This window comes from Vulpes vulpes, chromosome 9 (assembly GCF_048418805.1).
Source record: "Vulpes vulpes isolate BD-2025 chromosome 9, VulVul3, whole genome shotgun sequence".
NCBI classification, from domain to species: Eukaryota; Metazoa; Chordata; class Mammalia; order Carnivora; family Canidae; genus Vulpes; species Vulpes vulpes.
The window spans coordinates 39,352,218-39,376,611 of NC_132788.1; the positions used below are offsets into that span (position 1 = coordinate 39,352,218).

General features: G+C 35.0%; 1 protein-coding gene across 1 annotated transcript in view; it reads right to left on the bottom strand.

Annotated features, from left to right (window-relative positions):
- Positions 1-24,394, bottom strand: part of LOC112918520 (phospholipid-transporting ATPase IB-like) — a 162,864-nt gene that overhangs the window by 122,832 nt on the left and 15,638 nt on the right. Inside the window, exons 7-11 of the mRNA XM_025996587.2 lie at positions 23,043-23,116; positions 16,609-16,678; positions 7,201-7,328; positions 5,804-5,915; positions 2,160-2,316 (exon numbers count right to left, since the gene is read on the bottom strand). Of these exons, the coding sequence (XP_025852372.2) occupies positions 2,160-2,316; positions 5,804-5,915; positions 7,201-7,328; positions 16,609-16,678; positions 23,043-23,116 (541 nt within the window). The remainder of the gene's footprint in view (positions 1-2,159; positions 2,317-5,803; positions 5,916-7,200; positions 7,329-16,608; positions 16,679-23,042; positions 23,117-24,394) is intronic.

A 24,394-nucleotide genomic window follows, 5' to 3' on the forward strand; every position in this document is an offset into this window, starting at 1 on the left:
TTTCAGGACATACAGTCTCTGTTTTTAACTACTCAACCTTGCTATTGTAGCGTGAAAAGCAATCATAGATAATACATAAATGAATAAGTACAGCCATGTTCCAATAAAACTTTATTTACAAAAGCAAGCAGTGGGGCATCAGGCAGTAGTCTACCAAGCCATTATAGACAATAGGATACACTGAGGCTACTACATGTATTCTTAACTACTTTTTATCTACATCTTTCTAGAAACTGTATGAAGAATGAATTTGAGTGGAATTTGACTGAGGGCTGGAAAACCAGTTGGAGAATTGTAACAGTAGTCCAGAGATGAAAAAGAGGGTGCACACAGAGAAAATATTGAAAAGATGAAATTAACAAGACTTTGGGACTGATTGGATGAAGAAGACCACGGGGGTATGAGTGGAGAAAAGAGGACGAAGTTGAGAAGGAGGGGTAAGAGTGACCTTCATGTTTCAGCTTGGATGATGGTTGGATAGCAGTACCTACAATTTACATGGAGAATACTGAAAATAGACACTGGTTTGGGGGGGAAAGATGAATTTAGTTTTGTACATGATGAGTTAAGAAGTCTACATGATACCTGGAAAGCAATGTACAGGAAACAATGTTAGTAATTCATAGAGTGGTCTGAGCTGGAGGCAAACAGGTAGAAGACATCAACTGATAGATGGCAGTTGAGATTATTAGAGCAAGTGAGCTCTGTTAGAAGGATCTAGTTGGACAAGATAATCCCTAAGAAGCTGGTGAAGGTCCTTCTGCAGGAAAAAAAACAATGCAAACATACATAAATGAATGAAATTTTCACAAAATTCTCAAGATTTATGGACCCAAGTTGAGACATTCTTGGTTAACCTAGGATCCTGAAAAGCACTAGTATTTAAAAGGTGGATCAATGTTTCTATGAATCAAATAGAGAAGAGTGGGTTTAAAAAAAAAAATAAGAGGGTGGCTTAGGTCCAAATGGATTCCACTTAAAAAATGACCACTGGGTTTGGCAATTACAAATTGATTCCTACCCTTGAGCCACAATTCCAGTAGACTGATTGAAGTGGCTTGCAGATGGAAATGGACCCAAGAGTGACCAGGATGTAAGAAAATAGAAACAGTGAGGGTTGTGTCTTCTTTCAAGAAGTCTGATCAGAAAGTAAGTGCAGGTCATTTGTAGGGTATGCAGAACTTGACACATTTTATCGACATCAAAATATCAGTATGGCTGTGTTTCAATAAAACTTTATTTTTGTAAGACTTTTGTAAGAATTTATATATGTTTCTAAATAAGATAATATTCACAGCCCTGGGCTAGGGCAAATTAAATAAGCATATTTAAATTGAGATTACTTTTTTGGAATCACTTAAAATCTAAAAGCTTGAGATAGAAACTGAACAGGTACCATTTAGAAACCCAAACTGCATAAGAATGAATCTTTTATTTTTTTTATCCAACCTACAAAGTATTTATCTTAGCTTCTATATTTTTAAGATGCTCCCAGACAGATCCTCTCAAGGGAAGTTAGAACAATAAAATCTCCAGCTGATAGATGAGAAAAGGCAGAAAAATGCATGATGGTTAATTCTGTAAACATGGAAAGAAAGAAGTGAAAAAAAAAAAAAAAGACAACTCTGAATGCCAAGTATCAGTTTACCTTTAAGTCTTTTGCTGATCTTCTGGTCAATTTAACCACTGAATCCCCTGTGGGGCCCCTTGTCCTCATTTTCTTGGCATCATTCATTGTATGCAGAGCACTGTACTAACCCAGTGAGGTGGGTATTATCCCCATTTTTGAATGAGGGAAGCCAAGCTCAAAGAAATAAAAAGCTTTGTCTAAGTTCTCCTATTGAGGAAGAAGTGGGCCATGTCTGTCTGGCTCCCATCTCTTTCCTCTGCCTGTATCCTCCCTCTCCTTTATTCTGGAAAGTCAAGATTATGTGGAACTGGCAGAACAATGTCAAGAAGGAAACACTCGGTTTCTAAATTCATTAATCCTCAGCATCTCAGAAAACAAATAACAATAACAACAACAAAAAAAAAACCCACCACCAGTTAAAACAAGGGCCTTCCCTTTCAAATAAAAACATGGAAACAAGTGTTTAAAGTCATTTTAGAAGCTCTACAACTCCCCAAATGGTAGCTCCTTACCACCCCCAGACACTTACCATTTGTCCCGAAATACCAAGTGCCTTCTACATTCCAGAGTATGGCTCCCAAGCAGCTCACCAGGGACATGGCCAGAAGCAGCACGAACAACACCAGGATCTGCACATTGATCACCTTCTCAACACGTGATTTCTTGAGAGGCGATTTGATAGAATTCTGCAAAATAACACATGCATACTCACCAAAGAGAATGAAAAACCATCAGAGGAATTATCATGCATGAATATTTTGGTGGCAGGAAGAAGTAAAAAATCCCAACAGTTGAAAAGGAGAACATATATTTTGCCAAATAACTGCCACGACTAAAAGTGTGCCACAGCGTTGAATGACATAGCTTCTCCACATTCAGTCCTTAAAGCATCTGTTACTAATTCACAAAGAACATATTCATGCAAGCAATCTATCAACTGAGAGTTCTAGGATATAAAAAAAAAAAAATCAAATGTATTAAATCAGACAGTCTAGGTGATCTTTGGTACAGAACCCCCCCACCACCAAAAAAAAAAAAAAAAAAAGACAGTACTAATGTATTGGCTTTGGTATTTATAGTTTTTGAATTATTTCTGGTTTAAAAGGCATAGAAAGGGCAGCCCCAGTGGCGCAGCGGTTTAGCGCCACCTGCAGCCTAGGGCATGATCCTGGAGACCCGGGATCAAGTCCCACATCGGGCTACCTGCATGGTGCCTGTTTCTCCCTCTGCCTGTGTCTCTGCCTCTCTCTCTAGCTGTGTCTCTATGAATAAATAAAATTTTTTAAAAAAGCATAGAAAGATACCTTTCAAAATATTCGAGATTTTACCAGTACAATAATTGCTCTGACACGTCCATATTTTAGGGAAACCAAAGCTTTGGGTTAGGGGTACATTGAGAGTTTCAAATAATAATTTTCTATTATCATTTCAAGTTTGCCCATAAATTCCTGATAATTGCCTGCAGAAGTCTACTGAAATTTTGGCAAATAAATGTACATTTAGTTTTTTAATATATAACACATAATTGGCAAGCATATAGATATATACAGATAAAGAGATATTTAACTTTTCAAACACACTTTGCCAGATTGTTTACCATTTCTACATTTTTTTAAGGTGGAAGCATAAATCTTCAAAATCTACAAGCTTTGAAAATATGAGTTAGTAATCTAAATTACTCAACTTTTTTTACAAAGCTTAGGAATAAGATTTTTATGATCCTAGGTTTAACTGCATTAAGCATATTATTAGTGAATGTCTGTGTATGTGTGTGCACATAATTTAAAATATATATACTTAAGTATATCATCTCCAAAGCAATCATATCATTCCTTCTCTTTTGTTAACCTATATAAGTAATGTCTTCAAATGTTACACAATATAGAACAGATTCCAGCTAAGTGTGTTCTACTTAAAATCTTTCAGTAAGGAAATATTGACATTTACTAGTTCTTTCTTTCCTAAAGTCATGAAAAAGCCCTCTTTGAGATTTCTGCTATTCTGAAATGATACAATCAACATGTATAATACACATTTGCAATGATTTACATCCATAGAATAATGTGTTAGAGAAGGATGCACTTTCTCATGAGCTGCAGGACAGACAAGCCACACTGAGAGGATAATGGAGCGGTCTTCTTAAATTAACAGGAGGACATTTAAACCTAAGATGCAATGTTGTATAACCAGGTGTACAATTAAGTAATACAGCATAATCATTTGAAGTGTACTGTTGGAGGGTTGTCCATTTTACAACTGAATCATGGGTCATGATTATGTGGGTTCTATGTTGCGCTTGGTTCCCTGTCCAAATACAAACTTCTGTTTGTAGATAATGTTTATATCATTTCTTAGTCTGGGGTTCTCAGTATACAGAAGACAAGGAAAATGTACACGTTAATGCATCATTGTGGGGTACAATCCAGGGCAGGAAGAATGGAGGAAAACGAAAAGTGAGACAAGAAATCAGGAAGCAAACAGAGTGGGATGTCACTGACTGGTCATAGCTTTGCAAGAAAATGTATCCAGGTCCTCAGTCATGCAGCCCCCCAACTTTTCCCAGACTAGTCTGTCACCATTCCATGACTTTTTCTCTGCCATTTACAAGACAGTCACACTAAATTGCATTCCTCAATTGGATACATGCCAATTCTTGGTCTACTGCTCTCCTATCTGCCTCCCTTTTTTTCTGAACCTCACCATGCCCTTGATACTTCCATGTATTCTACTCAGCCTTCAGGTCTTAATTTACATGTTACTTCCCCACAAGAGCCTCAACATCAGGTCAGATGGAGCTCCTATGTAGACACAGAGCATCTTATAATTACCCCTCCTGAGTGACCTCTTGCTATTATTATCTTGACTATCTTTCTTCACACACTGCAAGTAACTCAAGGGCAGTCAAGTGCCCTTGAAACAACTATACCCCCAAGTTCTTAGTACAGTGTCTGGCATTACATAGGTACTAAAGAGATATTTGTAGAATGAACAGTCCAAAACAAATGTTGTATTTTAGTGGATGGCATAATGGGTAGACTTATTGTCAAGTTACTTCTCATTAACAATAAACATGCAAAAAAGTTCCTACTCCAAAACAAAGTTGTCTTAAGGGATTCTTGAAACACAATGATTGATTTTTAGGCACACAATTTAGTGATTCAACACTTCCATACAACACCTGGAATACATCACAACAAGTACACTCTTTAATCCCCATCACCTATTTAATCCAACCCCTCACCCATCTCTCCCTAACTGGACTTTAAAGAAAAACTTGAAAAAAATATGCTGCCTTTTTTATTTTCAATACTTTCAATGCTAGAGATTTATCTTCTATTAAAAAAAAGCAGCTATCCATGTTCACTGCAGTGATATAATAGTTTCTCTCCCCTAGACTTTTTAATGTACCTATGTCATTTCCAACATCAAAGACTGATTGATTATTGATTTCAGAGAGAGAGAGGAAGAGAGAGAGTGCATGCATGCACATGAGCAGGGAGAGGGGCAAAGGGATAGAGAGAGAGAATCTCAAGCAGACTCAGCTCTGAGAATGAAGCCAGGTGTGGAGCTCGATCCTACTACCCTGTGATCATGACCTGAACCAAAATCAAGAATCAGAAGCTCAACCAACTGAGCCACCCAGGTGGCCCTCCACATGTTTATATAGAATGTAATTTTAAGTCTTCAATAGCAATTCACATAATATTCTGTACAGATTGATACTATTTTTGCCAACACAAAATGTTTTCCATACATTTGTGTGTCTATACACATATTATTAAATATTTGTTCATTAAGCAATAAAAAAGAGAGAGAGAGAAGAAAGAAAGAAAGAAAGAAAGAAAGAAAGAAAGAAAGAAAGAAAGAAGAAAGAAAGAAAGAAAGAAAGAAAGAAAGAAAGAAAGAAAGAAAGAAAGAAAGAAAGAAAGAAAATTGAGAGGAATGGTACATGATGGTAAGAATTTACACAGAACTTCTAATGTCATTTTGGCCAAAATAATCTTATCACAAATGGGAGGCATATAGACTGAAATGAAATATGGATCTCCCTTCAAACTTCAGGTTAGTAAACAGAAATAAGCTTCCTAAATTTAAGAGATAAATGCTAAACCCCTCACTTCATGAAAAAAAGAAAAAATGTAGAGGTAATACTGTCATCACAAATTATTTTACCTGCATGAATTTGGTTTCAAATCCAGTGTAAACAACTATGCCAAGGACCCATTGAGTATTTTTAAGTTGTGTACCTCTTAGCAAGACCTGATCAGGCCCAATTGGAACGGGGCTAAAAATAAAGAAGAACATTTATAAATTACCAAAAAGGTTTTTTTTTCTTTTTTTTTCTTTTTTTTTTTCACAATGCATAGCAAGCCTAAGCTTTCATCTTAAATATATTTCCTTTGTCAAGTCCAACTGTAAGGGGAAGTAGCAATAAAAACAAATGTGTTTTCATAGAAAGTACCTACTTCTAAAAGAGGATGGAAAAAATTGTGTTATCATCCATTTCTCACTAACCCAAAGTTATGTTGATTAAAATTTGAGAAAGAAAATATCTCTTATACCTAGAGAGACTACAAAACTTACTGTCAAGAAGAAGAATAAACACCTGTGTGCCAATTTGGTAATCTATAGAAAAGATTACACGTGGTCATTCAGAGCACACAAAACAAGCTCAGTCTGCCATATTTACCTGTTCTCCTCTGCTCCCGCACCAGGCTGACTCATTATATAAAAGATGTTTCTATAAAAGTCTTAGGTGGAAGCTAAGTAGAAGTGGAGCAGAAATTAGGAAAAATCCTTCATCATTGTCAAACTGAATCCTTAGTGGATTCTCTTCTTAGATGACTTTCTAAGAACCTTAATAAGAACCTTATTCTTCCCACTAATTGACCCCAAGAGATGTGCTAAGTGCTTGTATGCAAAAGGAACTTGGACCAGACTTCTCAAGCCCTTCCATCTGCAGGTACACTGATTAAGAAAATGCCATACACTTTCCTTTTCCACTTAAGAACTCCTTTTTTTCTTTTTATATCAATATACTGATGCTTCAAGTAAAAAATAGAAAAAGAAAAAGAAAAAGTATAAAGGTTTAAAATGTTACCAACCAAGAGAACAAAAACTGCCATATTTTCTGTTCCATTAAAAAAAAATGTTTGGAAAAAAAAAAATGTTTGGGGCAGCCTGAGTGATTTAGCGGTTTAGCACCACCTTCAGCCCAGGGCCTGATCCTGGGGCCCCAGGATCGAGTCCCATATCGGGCTCCCTGCATGGAGCCTGCTTCTCCCTCTGCCTGTCTCTCTCTCTCTCTCTCTCTCTCTCTCTCGAATAAATAAAATCTTTTTTAAAAAATTTTTATTTATTTATGATAGTCACAGAGACAGAGAGAGAGGCAGAGACATAGGCAGAGGGAGAAGCAGGCTCCATGCACCGGGAGCCCGATGTGGGATTCCATCCCGGGTCTCCAGGATCGCGCCCTGGGCCAAAGGCAGGCGCCAAACCGCTGCACCACCCAGGGATCCCCAAATAAATAAAATCTTAAAATAAAATGTTTGAGGAGAGAAAGATGATACCTTTCATCATTTAGATACAAGGTTCCAATGAAGGTATTGAAATGGCGATTAGGTCCTTCACATTCTATTTTTCCAGATAGGCTTGACAATTGCCTTTCTGTTTGCATTTGAGCTGTTTCTAACAAAGCCTGTAAAATAAAGTCAAAGTTAAAAAAAATGAAGATAAAAATTTAATGGCAAATTTAAATGTCTCTAGTAGTTAATAAAATAAAATTATAAAAATCAGGATCTAAAAATGTATTGCACTTAACAGATAATAAATAATGTATATCAAACTTTAACATAAACTTTGTTAGAAAACTGCCATACCAGAATTTTGCAAATAACTTTAATAAGGTTGAAAGGAGTAGAAAAGTTAAGTTTTCATCATCTCTGTATGAAAATAACACTTTTTAAAGTGAAGTCACTATAACCAAACATCATATCACATTTGATACATTTATGCCTTGTTGATGATGCTGAACTCTGGACTACGCTAAGAGCAGCAAGGATCTCGAATAGCGATTCCAGATTTTTGCATGCATCAGATTCACCTGGAAGTCTTATTAAAATACAGATTGCTGAGATGTACACCCAAGATTTTTATTCAGTAGGTCTGGGGCAGGGCACTAGAATTCACATTTCCAAAAGGATGGTGATGCTGCTGGTCCAGGGATCACTTGGAGAAACACTAACGTAAGGAATTTCTCATTGCAATAAGATGATCTCAACTTTCCAGAGAGAAAAAGTAGATCATCTTCGGGAAAACAAGAATCAAACTGTCATCAGTCTTTTTAACAGCAATACAAGATACAGGAAGACAGTGAATTTTTATTTTTAATTATCTAAATAAAAGACCCTTTAAATTTAAATGTTATATCTTCCCAAATATCAAACAAAGGTGAACATATAATGCAAATATTCTCAGGCATGAAAACAATGTATTAGAGGTTTCGATGCTCAGAAACCAATATTGAAACAGTCTGGGATGAACTTCTGTTAATCAAAAGATGCCTTAAAGAAAACATAAGAGCAAGTTACCAACTGGGTAAGTGTCTTCTAGACGTTTGTAACACATATAACTGACAAAGAATTGGTATGAAAAATATGTATAGAAATTCTATACACCAATAAAAATTACAAATATCTCAATATATACGTGAACAAACCACATGAACAAGTACTTCCTAAAGAAAATTTGTATTGCCAGTAAGCTCAAAAACAGATGTTCAAGTGATATATTAATGAATTTAAAAAGAAAAAGCGTTATTATGTCGGTAGAGGCTGAAAAAATTAGTAAAAGGCTTAAGATGTATTCTGGAAAAATAAAACTCTTAGCAAAACTTCACAAATTTGATAAAAAGCAAACAAAAAGCAACTATTCACACTTAGCTACAAAATGTTAAAGCATTTCCATGTTCGTTAGGATCAAGAAGAGACTAGGTTCTATCACCAAATATCTGTAACTGCTCAGGAATTTCTGGGTAACGTCAAAAGATAGTGCGGATTCTTTTACCCAAAAAATCCTATCTCCTTGACTTAAAAATCATAAACATGTGTAATAGAGTGGAAGGTGGTTGGCTTCAAGATCAATAAACAAAAATAAGTAGATGTATCACAGTTAAACATTCACCCACTAGAGTGTCCTCTAGTAAAGCTGCTATGAACATTTGCATGTTTATTGTTGTCACGTGAACCTAGGTTTTCATCTCTCTGGGATAGTACAATTACAGGTTATATGATAGTTGCATGTTTAATTTTATACAAAACCGCCAAAATGTTTCCCCAAGTGGCTGTGTCATTTATATTCCCATATTATATATATGTCATTTATATATTGAATATAAATATATATTTATATTCAAACCCATAGTGTTTGAATGATCCGGTTTCTCTACATCCTTACCTACATTCAGTGTTGGAACTATTTTCAACTTTGACCATTCTGATAGGTGTGTAGTGACATTTCACTTTGATTTTAATTTGCATTTCCCAAATGGCTAATGATGTAGAAAATGTCTTCATGTGCTTATTTGCCATTTTTATACCCTGTTCTATGAAATATCCCTTGTGCTCAATTTCTAATTGAATTGTTTTGTTTGGCCTTTTTTTTTTCTGTAGAGTTGGAGAGTTCTTTATATATTCCAGATACCAGTCCTTTATCAAACATGTGGTTTGCAGATATTTTCTCCCAGTTTTCAGCTTGTCTTTTCATCCTCTTCAAAAGCGAAAGCCTTTCATTTTGATAAGGTCCAACTTCTCAATTTTTCCTTTTCTGGACCATATTTTTAGTATCGATTTTGAGAAATCTTGGCCTACTTACCCTAAATTCTGAAGATTTTTTTTCCAATTTTTTTCCTAAAAGTTTTATATTTTATATTTAAGTCATGATAAATTATTATTTAGCTTTTATATAAAGTATGAGACTTAGATCAACAGTTTATTTATTTTGCCTATGAATGTACAATTGCTCCAGCACCATTTGTTGAAAGGATGATCTTTTCTCCAGTGAACTGCTTTTCCTCTTTTGACAAAATCATTTGGGCACATTTGTGTAGATTTGTTTCTGGGTTTTCTATCTGTGGCTTTGAGCTATCTGACCATCCTTTTACCAAAACTATACACTCTTGATTACTGTAGTCACAGAATGTCTTGAAGTCAGATAGATTTAGTCGTTCCATTTTATGCTGTTCTTTCAAAGTTGTTTTAGCTAAAGTTTTTTTGCCTTTATGTCCATATTTTAGGATAAACTTATCTGTCTCTACAAAAAGTCTTGCTGGTATTTTCATAGGAGCTGCATTAAACCTATATGTCAATTTGGGGAGAATTAACATCCTTACTGTGTTGAGTCTTTCAATCCATGAACACTGTTTATCTCTCCATTTATCTAGATCTTCTTTCATTTCTTTCATCAACATTGTAATGAAATTTTTGGCATTCAGGTCCTGTCGGTATTGTTCGATTTATATCTAATTTATATTTTGAGCACTTATAAATGAAACTATATTTTCAAGATTGTATTTACTTATTTGAGAGAGAATAAGTCGGGGAGGGGCAGGGGGAGAGGGAGTGGCAGATTCCCCACTGAGCAGGGAGTCAGGGGCTCAATCCCAGGACCCTGGGATCTCGACCTGAGCTGAAGGCAGATGCTTAACCAGCTGAGCCACCCATGTGCCCTGACCCTGTATTTCTAATTTCAGGGTCCACATGTTTATTGCCACTATAAGAAATAAAGTGGTTTTTGTATGTTTATCTGGTATCCTGCATCCTTGCCAAAAACACATTATTTCATTTTATTTTAGATTTCTCAGGAATCTAAGTAAACAACTTTCCTATGTAGACAACTATGTCAAATCAAATAGACAGTTTTATTACTTCCCTTCCAATCTGTAGGCCTGTTTTCTTCTTATTGTATTTCCTACCTCTTCCAATGCTATGTGAACAAGAGTAGTGAGAGCAGACATCCTTGCCTGTTTCCCATCCGGGGGGATACATTTAGTCTCTACCACTTATATTTTACCACTTATTTTTAATATTAGCTTTAAGTTTTTTTGCAGATGTTCTTTACCAAGTTGAGAATATTCTCCTTTATTTCTACATTCTCTAAGTTTTTATCATGAATTGACACTGAATTTTGTCAGATGCTTTTCCTGCATGTATTGATATTATTATGTGATTTTTCTTCTTTAGCCTAAAATGATGGATTACATGAATTGATTTTCAATTATTAAACAAGCCATGACTACATGGAATTAACCTTTATAATTCTTTTCATATATTGCTGAATTCTACTTACTAATATTTTTAAAGAGTCTGAGTGTCTATTCCCACAAAGGATATTGGACTGTTTTCTTTTTTTCCCACTGTCTCTGTCTGATTTGAGTATCAGGGTAAAAATAACAGCTTCATGAAATGAGTTGGGAAGCGCTCCCTCCTCTTCTGTTTTCTGGAGGAGACTGTGTATAATTGATGTTAATTTTTCTTTGTATGTTGTTAGAATTCTCCAGTGAAACCATGTAGGTCTTGAGATTTCTTTTGGGGGAGTTTTTAAATTATAAATTCAATTTCCTTAGTAGTTATTGGGCTATTCAATTTACCTTTCTCTAGCATTTGTAGGTTCTGTTATCTTTATCACTGATTTCCAGCTTTATTCCATTGTGGTTGGAGAACACGTCCTCCATGGTTTCAATTTTTTTAATTTTATGAGGTTTGTTTTATGACAAAGGTATTGTCTATCTTGGTGTATGTTCCTTGTACACTGAAAAGACTGTGTGTCTTTCTTTTGTTGGGTATTGTTGAATGTTATATAAATATAAATCAACAGATCCTGTGGATTAATGGCACATTGTTCTGTATCTTTGACAATGTTCAATCCAGTTGTTCTGTAAATTAATGAGGGTAGCTGAAGTCTCCAAGTGTAAATGTGGATTTGTATATTTATCCTTTAAATTCTATCACTCTTAGCTTCACATATTTGCAGTTCTGTTTTTTGATGTATACATACATCAGCATTGCTATGTCTTATTGGTGGATTGACTCCCTTATCATTGTATAATGATAAAAAATGTTCCTTTCTGTCTCTAGCAATTTCATCTGCTCTGATGTTTATTTGACCTGATATTAATCTAGCTATTCCTGATTTCTTTTAATTAATCTTTACATGATATATCTTTTTCCATTTTTTTTACTTTTAACCTGACTACACCATTATAAATAAAAATGTTTTTTTAATAAATAGCATATAGTTGGATCATGTTTCTAACCCATTAGATGATACTTTAACTCAATACTTAATGGCATATTAATACCATTTATATTCAATATAATTATTGATATTTTTATTTTTCCTTTCTGGTTTTGCTTTTTGCTTTTTCCTGCCTTCCTTTGGATTACTTGAACATTTTTTAGAATTCCATTTCGGTTTATTTGTTTTAAAATATGTTCCTTTGATATAACTATTGCAGTGGTTGCTCCAGGAATTATGTTATTAATAAGCAACTTCTCATAGTTTATTTGTACCATCATTTTACAAGTTTAAATATAGAAGCCTTGCTTCCTTTTGTCTCTTTACCCTCATCATTATATATCTTAAATTTCTCCCACACATTTAGAACCATATCAGATAATTTTATGATTTTTGCTTCAACCATCAAACATAATTTAGAAAACTCAAGAGGAAAAAAAAAGCTTATTGTATTTAGCTTTATTTTTGCTTATCATGTTCTTTCTTCCTTCTTCCTTATGTTCCTTTTTTATGGTTTCCTTTCTGTTTCAAAACCTTTCTTTAGCCATTCTTTTACAGTGAGTCTTGTAGCAACAAATTCTGTTATTTTTCCTTCGATCGGGAGTGTATTAATTCTCTCTTCATTCTTGAAAAGTATTTTTGCTGGATACATGATTCTGGGCTGACAGTTCTTCCCTATCACCATTTTTAAAATGTTATGCCATTTTTTTTTCTGATTTCCACGGGTTTTAAAGAGAAATTTTCTGCTATATGAGGGGTCTTTTCCCTATAGGTAGGATCCTTTTTCTCTCACTGCTTTAAAATATTTTTTCTTATTACACTGTCTCATTTAGAAAACCCTTCTTAATTCCTTATTCTGTTTTATTCAATGGTTATTGTCCTTCTGCCACCGGTAAAATGTCAGCTCCCTGAAGGCAGAGACCCTGTCAGATTTGTTCTCTGGTATAGCCCTGGTTTCTACAGCAATGCCTGGAACATGATGGAAGCTCAATATTTCTGGAAAAAATAAATACATCTCCAGAGCAAACTCACATGGTACACATGAGGAGGATCCTAAGACTGAGGTATTCCAAGGGAAACAGGAATTTGGGCAAACCTGATTAAAACTACTATCCTCCTAACAACCTATTATTCTCTTCTTCCTGAACTGAGGAAGCATATTTTTTTTATAAATTAATTTTTTATTGGTGTTCAATTTACCAACATACAGAATAACACCCAGTGCTCATCCCGTCAAGTGTCCCCCTCAGTGTCTGTCACCCATTCACCCCCACCCCACGCACTCCTCCCCTTCTACCACACCTAGTTCGTTTCCCAGAGTTAGGAGTCTTTATGTTCTGTCTCCCTTTCTGATATTTCCCACACATTTCTTCTCCCTTCCCTTATATTCCCTTTCACTATTATTTATATTCCCCAAATGAATGAGAACATACACTGTTTGTCCTTCTCCAATTGACTCATTTCACTCAGCATAATACCCTCCAGTTCCATCCACGTTGAAGCAAATGGTGGGTATTTGTCGTTTCTAATGGCTGAGTAATATTCCATTGTATACATAGACCACATCTTCTTGATCCATTCATCTTTCGATGGACACCGAGGCTCCTTTCACAGTTTGGCTATTGTGGACATTGCTGCTAGAAACATCGGGGTGCAGGTGTCCCGGCATTTCATTGCATCTGAATCTTTGGGGTAAATCCCCAACAGTGCAATTGCTGGGTCGTAGGGCAGGTCTATTTTTAACTCTTTGAGGAACCTGCACACAGTTTTCCAGAGTGGCTGCACCAGTTCACATTCCCACCAACAGTGTAAGAGGGTTCCCTTTTCTCTGCATCCTCTCCAACATTTGTTGTTTCCTGCCTTGTTAATTTTCCCCATTCTCACTGGTGTGAGGTGGTATCTCATTGTGGTTTTGATTTTTTCATAATATGTTCCTCACATATTTGCTTTTCCTCACTAAGATCTGCTAAATGTCTGCCTCAAGTTCCTTGCAATAGAGAATGACTGCACTATCAAATGTTTTTCTTCTCTGATTTCATGTTCTGTACTTGGTTATGTGTTACTTGCCTTCCAAAAGGAGCATGTTTAAGCTCCTCATAGAAGAGAGGGTAGCTTTCTGGTGTGGGTTCCAGCTGAAAATCCCCCCTCCCACCTGTTCAAGAAACATAGTTGCCAAAGCACTTTCAAGATTAAAACCTTTAATCTTCATCTTCAGTGGAATTAACTCAGTAGTTATTATAGCTCCACATCACAAAGTTTAAAAATTTCTGGAACATATTTATAAAAGATATATATATATAAATATATATTTATATAAATATTTATATATATAAAATAAATATGAAATAATTTTCTTTGCCAAACTATGTGCAATTCTTAAGATCACAACAGTACATAATCTGTGTGGGATAAAAATACGGTCAAATAAATATCCTTTGAAAAAAATCTGATCCATCATACACATGTCACATATACATTTTTTTTCCTTCTTGAGACAAAATGGCCACTAAAGTAATAGTATTTTTTGGAAACTTTGGAATTGGGTTTATTGACTTCACATAGTTATCATTCATGACATTTTTTAGAGGAAGGAGTCTGCTACTTCAGGCAGTGGGACCTTGGGAGTCAAAGACCTGAGATTTTTTTTCGAGTAAGGGTGAGATTTATAGAATTTCCTGAGTTGGGTAATAATGATCTAGAAATCTAGAAAGACACAAAGAGAAATTAGGCAGGTTTTCTTAGAAGTCAGTGGTTTGAGCTTCTGGAAGTAAGATATATTCTCCTAGGAGGGCCTTGCATCGTTGAGACATACCCAGTGAGGGGCTGACCCCTGAGCTGCGTGATTCCTGAGACTGACTCTGTGCACAGGGTGGAAAAGTGGGCATACTGTAATCTGTTGTTTGTAAAAGCAGTTTTTCCCCCCTGTATTTCATTTCTTTCTTTCTTTCTTTTTTTTCTGTTTCCTTGTATGATCAACTCTAAATAAACTCTGAAGTTCTAGAAGCCAAAAATATATATATATATATATTTTTTTTTTTTTTTTCGTTGTTTCCAAAAGTTTTTAGTTGGTATAGATTCTTTGGGTCTATCCTTTTCGGCTTGCTCAGCTTCTTAAATTTGTAGTTTGTGTCTTTTGGCAAATTTGTGAAGTTTTAGTCATCGTTTCTTCTAGTAGTTTTTCAGCTCTACCCTCTCTTCACCTTCCAGAATCTCATGCCGTAAATGTTCTGGCTTCCTACTTGGTTTTTCTGACACATTCTTGTGGGGGAGTTGGGTGCCTTATTACAGCTGGGTAAGGGTGAAGGTCTAAGGCTCCACATTTAACTTTTGCTGGCATAGGTGGGAGTGGGGCCAAATACTCTGGTGTTTTGCTGGAGTAGAGTGGCCATTGTCTCAAAACTTCTATCCTGCTGGCTGCCCCTTTTCTGGTCCTTTGACTAAAGAATGGAGGTTTTATTTTGTTTTGTTTTTTGTCTGTGCCATTGGTTTTTCTGGGTTTTTGGTTTCTTCAGTTCCAAGCCTGGTATATACGAGGCAAAAAGAAAACCTAGGGAACTCGCCACCCTGTTGTTCCCTGGGTTCTATGGTCCCATAATATGTTGTCTTCAACCACTCTTTCAGTGTCTTCTCATATTTGCTTTCTATATAATGTCCAAAGGTTTTAGTTGTCCTCAGCAGGAAAAATAAAAGAAAGTATGTTAACTTCATTTCCCCTGAAACAGAAATCTGTAATTGCATTTTTAAAAATCAGGAAGGTACCACCAAACTATTACAATAATTAGTACTGGGAATAAAGATGGGATTTGGAAGGAGGAGATAAAGTTTAACAGACAGCCAAAGTTTCTATATTATTTATATTATTTTTACAAAGATGATATATTACTTTAATAGATTCTAAATATGTTTTTTTCATTTTTCATTTTTTTCATTAAATCAAATTAAAGTTTGCAAAAAAGATTAGCAGACATGTAAATAGTCAAATGTAAATTCAGGGACTTCCTTGCTGAAGCAAAGTGATAAAGCAGACTCAATTATCTTAAAAATTGTCTCTTTTCCATTAATAGGAAGTTAATTGGAAAACTATCTCTTTTATAATCACAAGTTACTCTGAAATGCAAATGATAGTTTAAAAAGCAGTGGTTATATGCTCAGAGCTCATTTATACCCCTTTAATCTAGTTATGATATTTATCACGACGGTTGTTTTATCACCAAAGCATTAACAAAAATATCCTCAAAATAATATGCACAAAGGCATGTCATCCTTTATATGACCTGAATTTTATAGGACATTTTTTTTCTTGCACTAGTGACATATCACCTAGTTCCTACTTAACTTTTTAAAAGTACCCCTCTAAATAATTAGTGAAAATGAATGACCTCTATACAACAGCAGAGAAATACTTTTCTTCATGAGAAAAATAATAACTGGTACCTGGAAAAAATTGGCATTGTGAGCTTAGACACAGAATTAGGATTTAAAAAGGTGTCTTGGGATGCCTGGGTGGCTCAGCAGTTGAGCATCTGCCTTCAGTTCAGGGTGTGATCTCAGGATCTGGGATTGAGTCCCACATTGAGCTCCCTGTGAAGAGCCTGCTTCTCCCTCTGCCTATGTCTCTGCCTCTCTCTCTCTCTCTGTGTCTCTTATGGATAAATAAATAAATCTTTAAAAAAAAGTGTCTTTACCTGCCGTAATTTTAGGTTTGTCTCCCCATCCAGATTAGATGTTGCAACATAGCATGTTACTTGAGGTTCACTAAGGAGGATAAAGCAAATAACATTGAATTAATATCTCTCTAAAAATTAATTTCCCAATAATGTTAACAATGAAATAAGACCTACATCAACAGCTGAAAGGACTTTTGAAAGCTGAAAGAATGGGACACCTGGGTGGCTCAGCCCTTTAGCACCTGCCTTCAGCCCAGGGCATGATCCTGGAGTCGCGGGATCAAGTCCCACATCGGGCTCCCTGCATAGAGCCTGCTTCTCCCTCTGCCTGTGTCTCTGCCTCTCTTTCTGTGTCTCTCATTAATAAATAAATAAAATCTTTAAAAAAATAATAAAGCTGAAAGAATTACAATTACTTTTTCAGGAGACATTAGCAGTCTGATACTACAAGTCTAAAATTCATCTTATGGTAGAAAACTTTCTACCCCTACAAAGCCCTTTAATCCCAAAAAAGAGAAATGGCTGAGGGTGAACAGAAGAGGTTATATAGCTCAGAACAGACCAGTGTCACAGCTAAGGTCAAATCTAAAATTCTGTTATTTTCTAAAATAGGTCCATTGTAGTTCCCAATGGCTCAGGCTCTATGGTCTTTATATAATGAGGGTAAAATCTTTAGGATAACTCTGGACAGAGCAGAGGCTCTCAAACACTACACTTGGGCTTCTCTATTTCTACCTAACCTCATCATTTAAGTCAAGACACTAAAGTAACAAACATTTGCCTTGCCAGATTCTACTCCATGTCAAATGCAATTCATTCACGAAAATTAATTGTTTTGCGGGGGAAATGCCACAAAGAATAACAAAAACTGTCATTAAAGTTTACTTAGTTTTTATTTCAGTCTTAACTCTTTTGACTGTATTTCACTTACTGATTATCAAGTTTAAAGTAAAATAATCTGTATCAATTTTGCCAGATAAGACCATATACCTCCAAAATAAAAATATATCTTTATTAAAAATATCAGTGATATAACAAAGTAAGAACTTCCAAAAATTTTCTCTTCTATAAAACAGTGAGATAACTGACAAAAACTATGAGAATCAACTTTCTTAGAACTTGGAAAATTAATTAAATACTTAACTCAGGGAGATTTTACTCAAGAAAAAAAAAAAGCCAAATATTGGTTTTTAAAAAGTTCCACCTCTTCCTTTTGGCTGCTTTAAATATAATAGTCCACATTCCTGGTAATGAGGGAGCATAAAACAGCAAGACTTCTTTCAAAGTATGTTCCTATAAAGTCATTATTTTACCTATATGATGGATCTCTGAAAGGTTCCCCTTGAAGGGCTTGTTTTTATTTGACCTGACCCAGAGTTTACCCAGTGCTAAAATCCTGGGTAAACAGTGGCGGGGATGGGGAAAACATTTGTTGAGAACATCATGAAAGTGTTTTAATATTGCAGTGTCTGAGGTGATATATAACAGGGGAAACAATAGACTAATCAAAGGGCCTATAAGAAAAATTTGTACTGAGAAGCAACACAAATAAGTCCTGGGTGGGGTGCCTGGGTGGCTTAGTCGGTTAGGTATCCAAATCTTGATCTCAGCTCAGGTCTTCATCTCAAGGTCATGAATTCAAGCCTGCTTTGGGCTCCACACTGGGCAGGGATCCCTTAAAAAAATTTTTTTAAATAAATCCTAGGTAAGAGGAAGAATCTGATTGCCAGAGATGCCACATTATATTACTTAAAATGTCCCACTTTCAATAAAAAATCATGAGAAGTAAGTATGATCCATACACAGATTAAAAAGCAATCAATAGAAAGCGTCCCTGAGCAAAACCAGACATTGAACTTACTACACAAAGATGTAAATCAGACATGCTAAATATGTTCAAATAGCTAAAAGAAATTATGTTGAAAGAAATAACATATTAGAATATGTCCCATCAAATAAAGATTATCAAGAAAGAAATAAAAATGATAAAAATGAGACCAAATAAAAATTCTAAGTTGAAAAGTACAATAAGTGAAGTGAAAAATTCATTGCTTAGATTTGAAGACTCGAACCTGAAGATAGATCAATTGAGATAACTCAGTCTAAGAAACAAAAATTTTAAAGAATAAAGAAAAATAAACAAAGCCTCAGAAACATGTGGAATACAAACAAACATACCAACAAATGCATAATGGGAGTCCCAAAAGGAGAAAACTGAGAAAGGGGCAGAAAAAAATATTAAAGAAATGCTGTCCCAAAAGCTCCGAAAGTTGATGAAGAGCATTAATCTATACATCCAAGAAGCTCAACAAAATAAGCCTTCAAGTAAAATATTCTCAAAGAAACCACACCTAGACAAATAATAATCAAACTGTTAAAAGTTAAAGCCAAAGAGAAAATCTTGAAAGTAACAAGGGGAAAGCTACTCACCACTTTCAAGAGATGCCAAATAAGACTATAAATCATTTCTCAGCAGAAACTTTGGAGGATTGGGGCACCTGGGTGGCACAGTCGGTTAAGCATCCAACTCTTGGCTTTGGCTAAAATCATGAACTCAGGGTCATAAGATCTAGCCTTTCATTGGGTTTTGCACTCAGCATGGAGTCTGCTTGAGATTCTTTCTCCCTCTCCCTGCTCCTCCCCCTCTCTCTGTCTCTCTTTCATATTAATGAATCTGAAAGAAAGAAACAAACAAACAAACAAACCTTGGAGGATAGAAGGCACTAGGATGACATATTTAAAGCACTGAAAAAAAATACACATTCTTTGAATATTCTCCAAGATTGATCACATGCTAGACCATACAACAAGCCTCAATAAATTTAAAGGATTGAAATCATACAAAGTACATTCTTAGATCACAATAGGATGAAGTTGGAAATTAATAGGGAAATAAATTTGGGGAATTCCCAAATAAGTGGAATTTAAAGAACACACTACTAAATAACCAATGGGTCAATGAGAGATCAAAAAGGAAGTTAAAAAATACTTTGAAGTGAATGAGAGTTAAATTTATACCTGTAAATGACTACATTTTAAAAAATTAAAAAGAAAAATCTCAAATTAATAACCTTGACACCTTAAAAAAAAAAACTAAAAAAAAGAAGATATTTTAGATACATTTATAAATGAAAACATAAAGCTTGCAAAATACAAGGGGGGGATGTATATAGATGTATTTGTCTATAAACATAAAAGATCCCTCGAAGTATACACAGGAACATAATAGCATTGCATATCTGATGGCAGGGAAACAGAAGGGAGGGAGACATCCCTGGATGTCTTTTCCTAACTTTTAAAACTTGAAACACATGTGTGAATTAGCTATTCTAAAAAATTAAAACATTTAAAAGCCCCTTGAAACTCCTCTTTCAAATTTGAAATACTCTAATGTACTCAGTCTAGCAATCATATAACCATGATTTTGTTCAAGCCCTGACTGGCTTAGAACATTGTATTGGTGTTTCTCCTTTCAAAGCATATTTTCACTCTTCTTATTATCTTTCTATTTTTACAATTCCCACATGGAAAACATAAAACAAACTATTCTTTTTTCTGAGAGAAGTGAGAACCAAGAATACAAATAGAAAATATCTGTTCCAAATGATAAAGCTTTTCCATTAGACCAATAGCCCTTATTTAAAAAAATTTTTGTCTATAAATTTGATCATGAGATATGCATATCTAGGGCCAATAAAGTGGTACCTGCTTTTAAAATATTTTTTATAGAGAAGACAAATGTTTCAAAGAAAGTGAATTTTAGCAAATTTTTATATGTATCTCTTACAGATTTGAAAGATAGCAAAATTAAATTTTATTTTTTGTGTGAAATATATCATACATCCAAAAGTTTATAGAATGTTTATAGTATGAGAACAACAAAATACTGTTGTATTGCTATATATATTGCCAGATAAGAAATTGACCAGAAAGGCCTCCCAATTGCATTTTCCTCTCTTCCTCCTAGAGATAGCTACTATATTAATATTTGTGATAATTATTTCCTTTTCTTTATAATTTCATTACTACATTTGTGTGTATCATTAAGCAATATATTGGTTATTATCTATAACAATTTGGGGGGGTTATGTACACAATAATATCATCTACAAATAATGAGAATCTTGTTCTTTTATTCTACTCCATATATACCAGTTTTTTCCTTTGATTGGGTTAAAATAGTTTCCTTTTATTGGTAGTTTTCTAGGAGTTTTTATCACAAATGAATGTTGCATTTTTTTAAATGCTTCTATTGATATAATCATGTTTTTTACCTTTTAATCTACTAAAATGAAAATGCATTAAAGTGCGTTCTTTGGTTTCCTAATAATGAAACTGCTGTGGTCACTCTTCAGAAGTAGGATCAAGCCCTACCCAAGATTTGGTTTGAGTGTCAAAACTGATAATGCCACAAACACACCAAAATGGTGGGAAGGTTATTATTTATAAGGTGCCAAAGGAGGGTGCACACAGGCTTTCCTGTTAGGCAGCCCAGAAGTGCACGAAGGGGAAGAGGAAGAGAGGCTTAAAAGTTGTCAGCAAACATCCAAAAATGGAATCAGACTCCTTATTATAAAAATAAATTGCATTCCTGTGATGAACCCCATCTGACCATTACATATTACCGTCTTTAATATTGTCAAGTTTTAGTATTTTTATATTATAATTAACAACAAAACACACCTGTGAATTTACTTTATCATCCCATCTTTGTTCATTTTTTGTATGAAGGTTATATATATCAGCCTCAGAAAATTAATTAGAGAGTATTCTTTCTTTCTATCTCTTTGAACAGTTTATTGGAAGATTGGTATTTCCTCTACATTGATCATGTGACAGAATTTTACAATTACAGTGTCTGGTCCTGATAGTCTCTTTGTGGGTTTTTTTTTTTTTTTTTTTTTTTACTACTTTCATAGTATTTTTAATGATTACATGACCATTCAGGTTCTATATCCTTTCTAAAACAACTTTTGGTAAGTTATATTTTTCTATGGATTTATGCATTTTATTTAAATGCTAAAACATGATTTATAAACTTTCATTAGATCCTCTCTTTAATCTCTGATGCATTTCTAATTATATCAACTTCTCAATTTTTTCATATTGTGTACTTGTGCCTTTTTTTCTTCCCTGATTAATCTTACCAGAATTTTATTAGTCTTTTTCTAAGAAATAACAGTAAGCTCTTTTGTCCAATAGGTTAAAGCACTGGTGGCAAGAACAAATTACGTCTGGTAGGAATAAGAGTTAGCTTTGGTATTTCTGCTTTTCCAGAAGCTTTGATAATGGCTGTGGAACAAATCTCTCTTCCCAATAAATCTCTCCACGCTCCAAGATGATCTGTGTCTAGAAGGTGAGGAACATGTTTTTATCACTTTGAGATGATTATGACTTGATCTAGGGAAACATTTTACCCAACATATCAAATGCAGCTGTGTTCATGACTATAGCCACTCTTACCTAGAGATGCCCCAAACTATGTTCTCCTTAGAGGGAACACGAGGACAGAGCTGAGCTCTCCAAGGGGCCCAATATAGATACAGATGAGGAGGTGGTCAGACATGACCTAATGGGAAGGAAATACTGATTGTAGGGAGTCTCTGTATAAGTTTCCTCCAAAACAGCCAATGAATAGTTCTACATAAAGAACAGAGACTGTGTTTTTAAATTTGAGCCTCACACGAGCCCACTAAATGCTACTGAAAAATCACTTATTCTCGTGTGAGTCACTGTTTATAGAATAGAAACATCTCAGTATTAGCATGAGATTAAAATATGATAATAAGTGTAAATATTTTAAATTTTTCTGAATGTCTGTAAAAATTACAGAAAGGATGGAATTAATCTAAAAATTAGGATGGAAGAATATATGTCCAGGGAATTAAAGAAAAGATAATAAAAGGATAGAAAAGCAGTCAGCAAACTATGGCCCACAGGCTATAAAGAGGCTCTGACTCTTTTTATAAATAAAGTTTTATAGGAACACGGCCACACCTATTTGTTTACATATTGCCTATGGCTGCTTCTGATGCTACAACAGAGTTTGCATGGCCCTCAAAGCTGAAAATATTTACTATCAGTCCTTTCACAGTAAAAGGTTTTGCAACTTGACTTTGCAGTAAAACTTTGCTGGTCTATCATATAGAAAGAGATGGAGAAAGGGGTGAAAGGGAAGGCCTTTGGTTTTCTTAAAATTTCTAATTCAGAATAAGAATTCCTTAAATGGGGGTGCCTAGGTGGCTCAGTCTGTTAAGAATGTGGCTCTTGGGTTTGGCTCAGGTTTTGATCTCAGGGTCGTGAGATCAAGCCCTGTGTCAGGCTCCATGCTCAGCACAGAGTTTGCTTGAAATTCTCTCTCCCAGTCTGCCCCTTCCCCTCCAAAATAATAAGTAAATAAATCTAAAAAAAAAAAAAAAAAAGTTCCTTCAATGCCCACTATCATAACCAACCTGGAAGAAATCAGAACCATGTCTGCAGGAAGGAACTGTCCATTTGAGGCCTTCACAATATCGCCCACAATTACCTTTGAAACCATGAGAGAAATCACAGATGCATCAATTTTAAAAGCAAACACAGAGTCAAAATGTGTCAAATATTTTTAAGAAAAATGTATGATCTGAAAATTCTGGAACCATGCTAAGAAACTCTAGATATTTTAGAACAATTTTATTCTTTGAGGGATTCATTCCTCTAACACAGTTGTTCTTAACCAGGAGCTATTTGCCCTGCCCTTCCATCAGGGATGGAAGTGTCTGGATGGAAATGTCTGGAGACATTTTGAGTTGACACAACTTTGGGGGGTTTTAGGAGATGATGCTATTGGCATCAAGGGGATAGAGGCCAGGGATGCTGCTAAACATTCCACAATGCACAGGACAGCCCCCCACCTCAACAAATGATTTTCTGACCCAAAATGTAAATAATGCCAAAGTTGAGAAATTCAAGCAACTGTTTTTGCAGTGATGTGCAGTTCATACACTATCACACTGTAATTGCTTGCCTAATGGTGCAGTTTCTCTCTGCTGGTCTGGAGCTTCACGTAGAACAGAAAAAAATGCCCATCTCAATCAATCAATCAATATTTGTTTACTGAATGTATGAGTGAATTCTAACTTGTAAGAAAGAGAGATCTAAATACTAGGAACAATACATGAAGAAAGCAATATGAGTTTTCGATGCTTCCTTCCTGTGTGCTTTTCTTGAACAAACGCCTTAAGCATTTACACTGTGCTAAGTTATTGAGGACACAACTCTCAAAATTCACAGGCCCTTCCTGGGCAGCTAGAAAAGCTGAGGGAGGAGAGAGGATTGAAATTCTTTCCTAAACTAATTCTGGACCTATACTGAAAAAAATAATAATTTCTTTCTGAAGAGGAAAAGAACAAGGAGACTCTATTTTTCTTTTTATAGTATGACTATATAGATCATTTCTATCTTCATTAATTGAGCAAAGATTAATTAAATATTTCAAATCAAAGTGAGAAGAGAATCTTAAAAGCTGTGTCTATAAATGCTGAGAACACATGTAATAGTAGGGAAGAAAAAAGAATTGTTAATTAAACATTCACAACTTATATCAAGTTCACAGTGCAGTGAACAAGGCATTTGTAGCTTATATAAACAACTAACTTACAGCACAATCTAGCAATGGCTAGAATGAGACAAGCTGAGACTTTGTGATTAAAACTAGATTTCCCCCCAGAAACAATATTAAGGCAGAAGATTATGTACCCAGGGAACTGACAGTAGGCAGTCATCACCCTAAGGGAGGTCATGAACAGCACGTCTCTTACAAACTCTT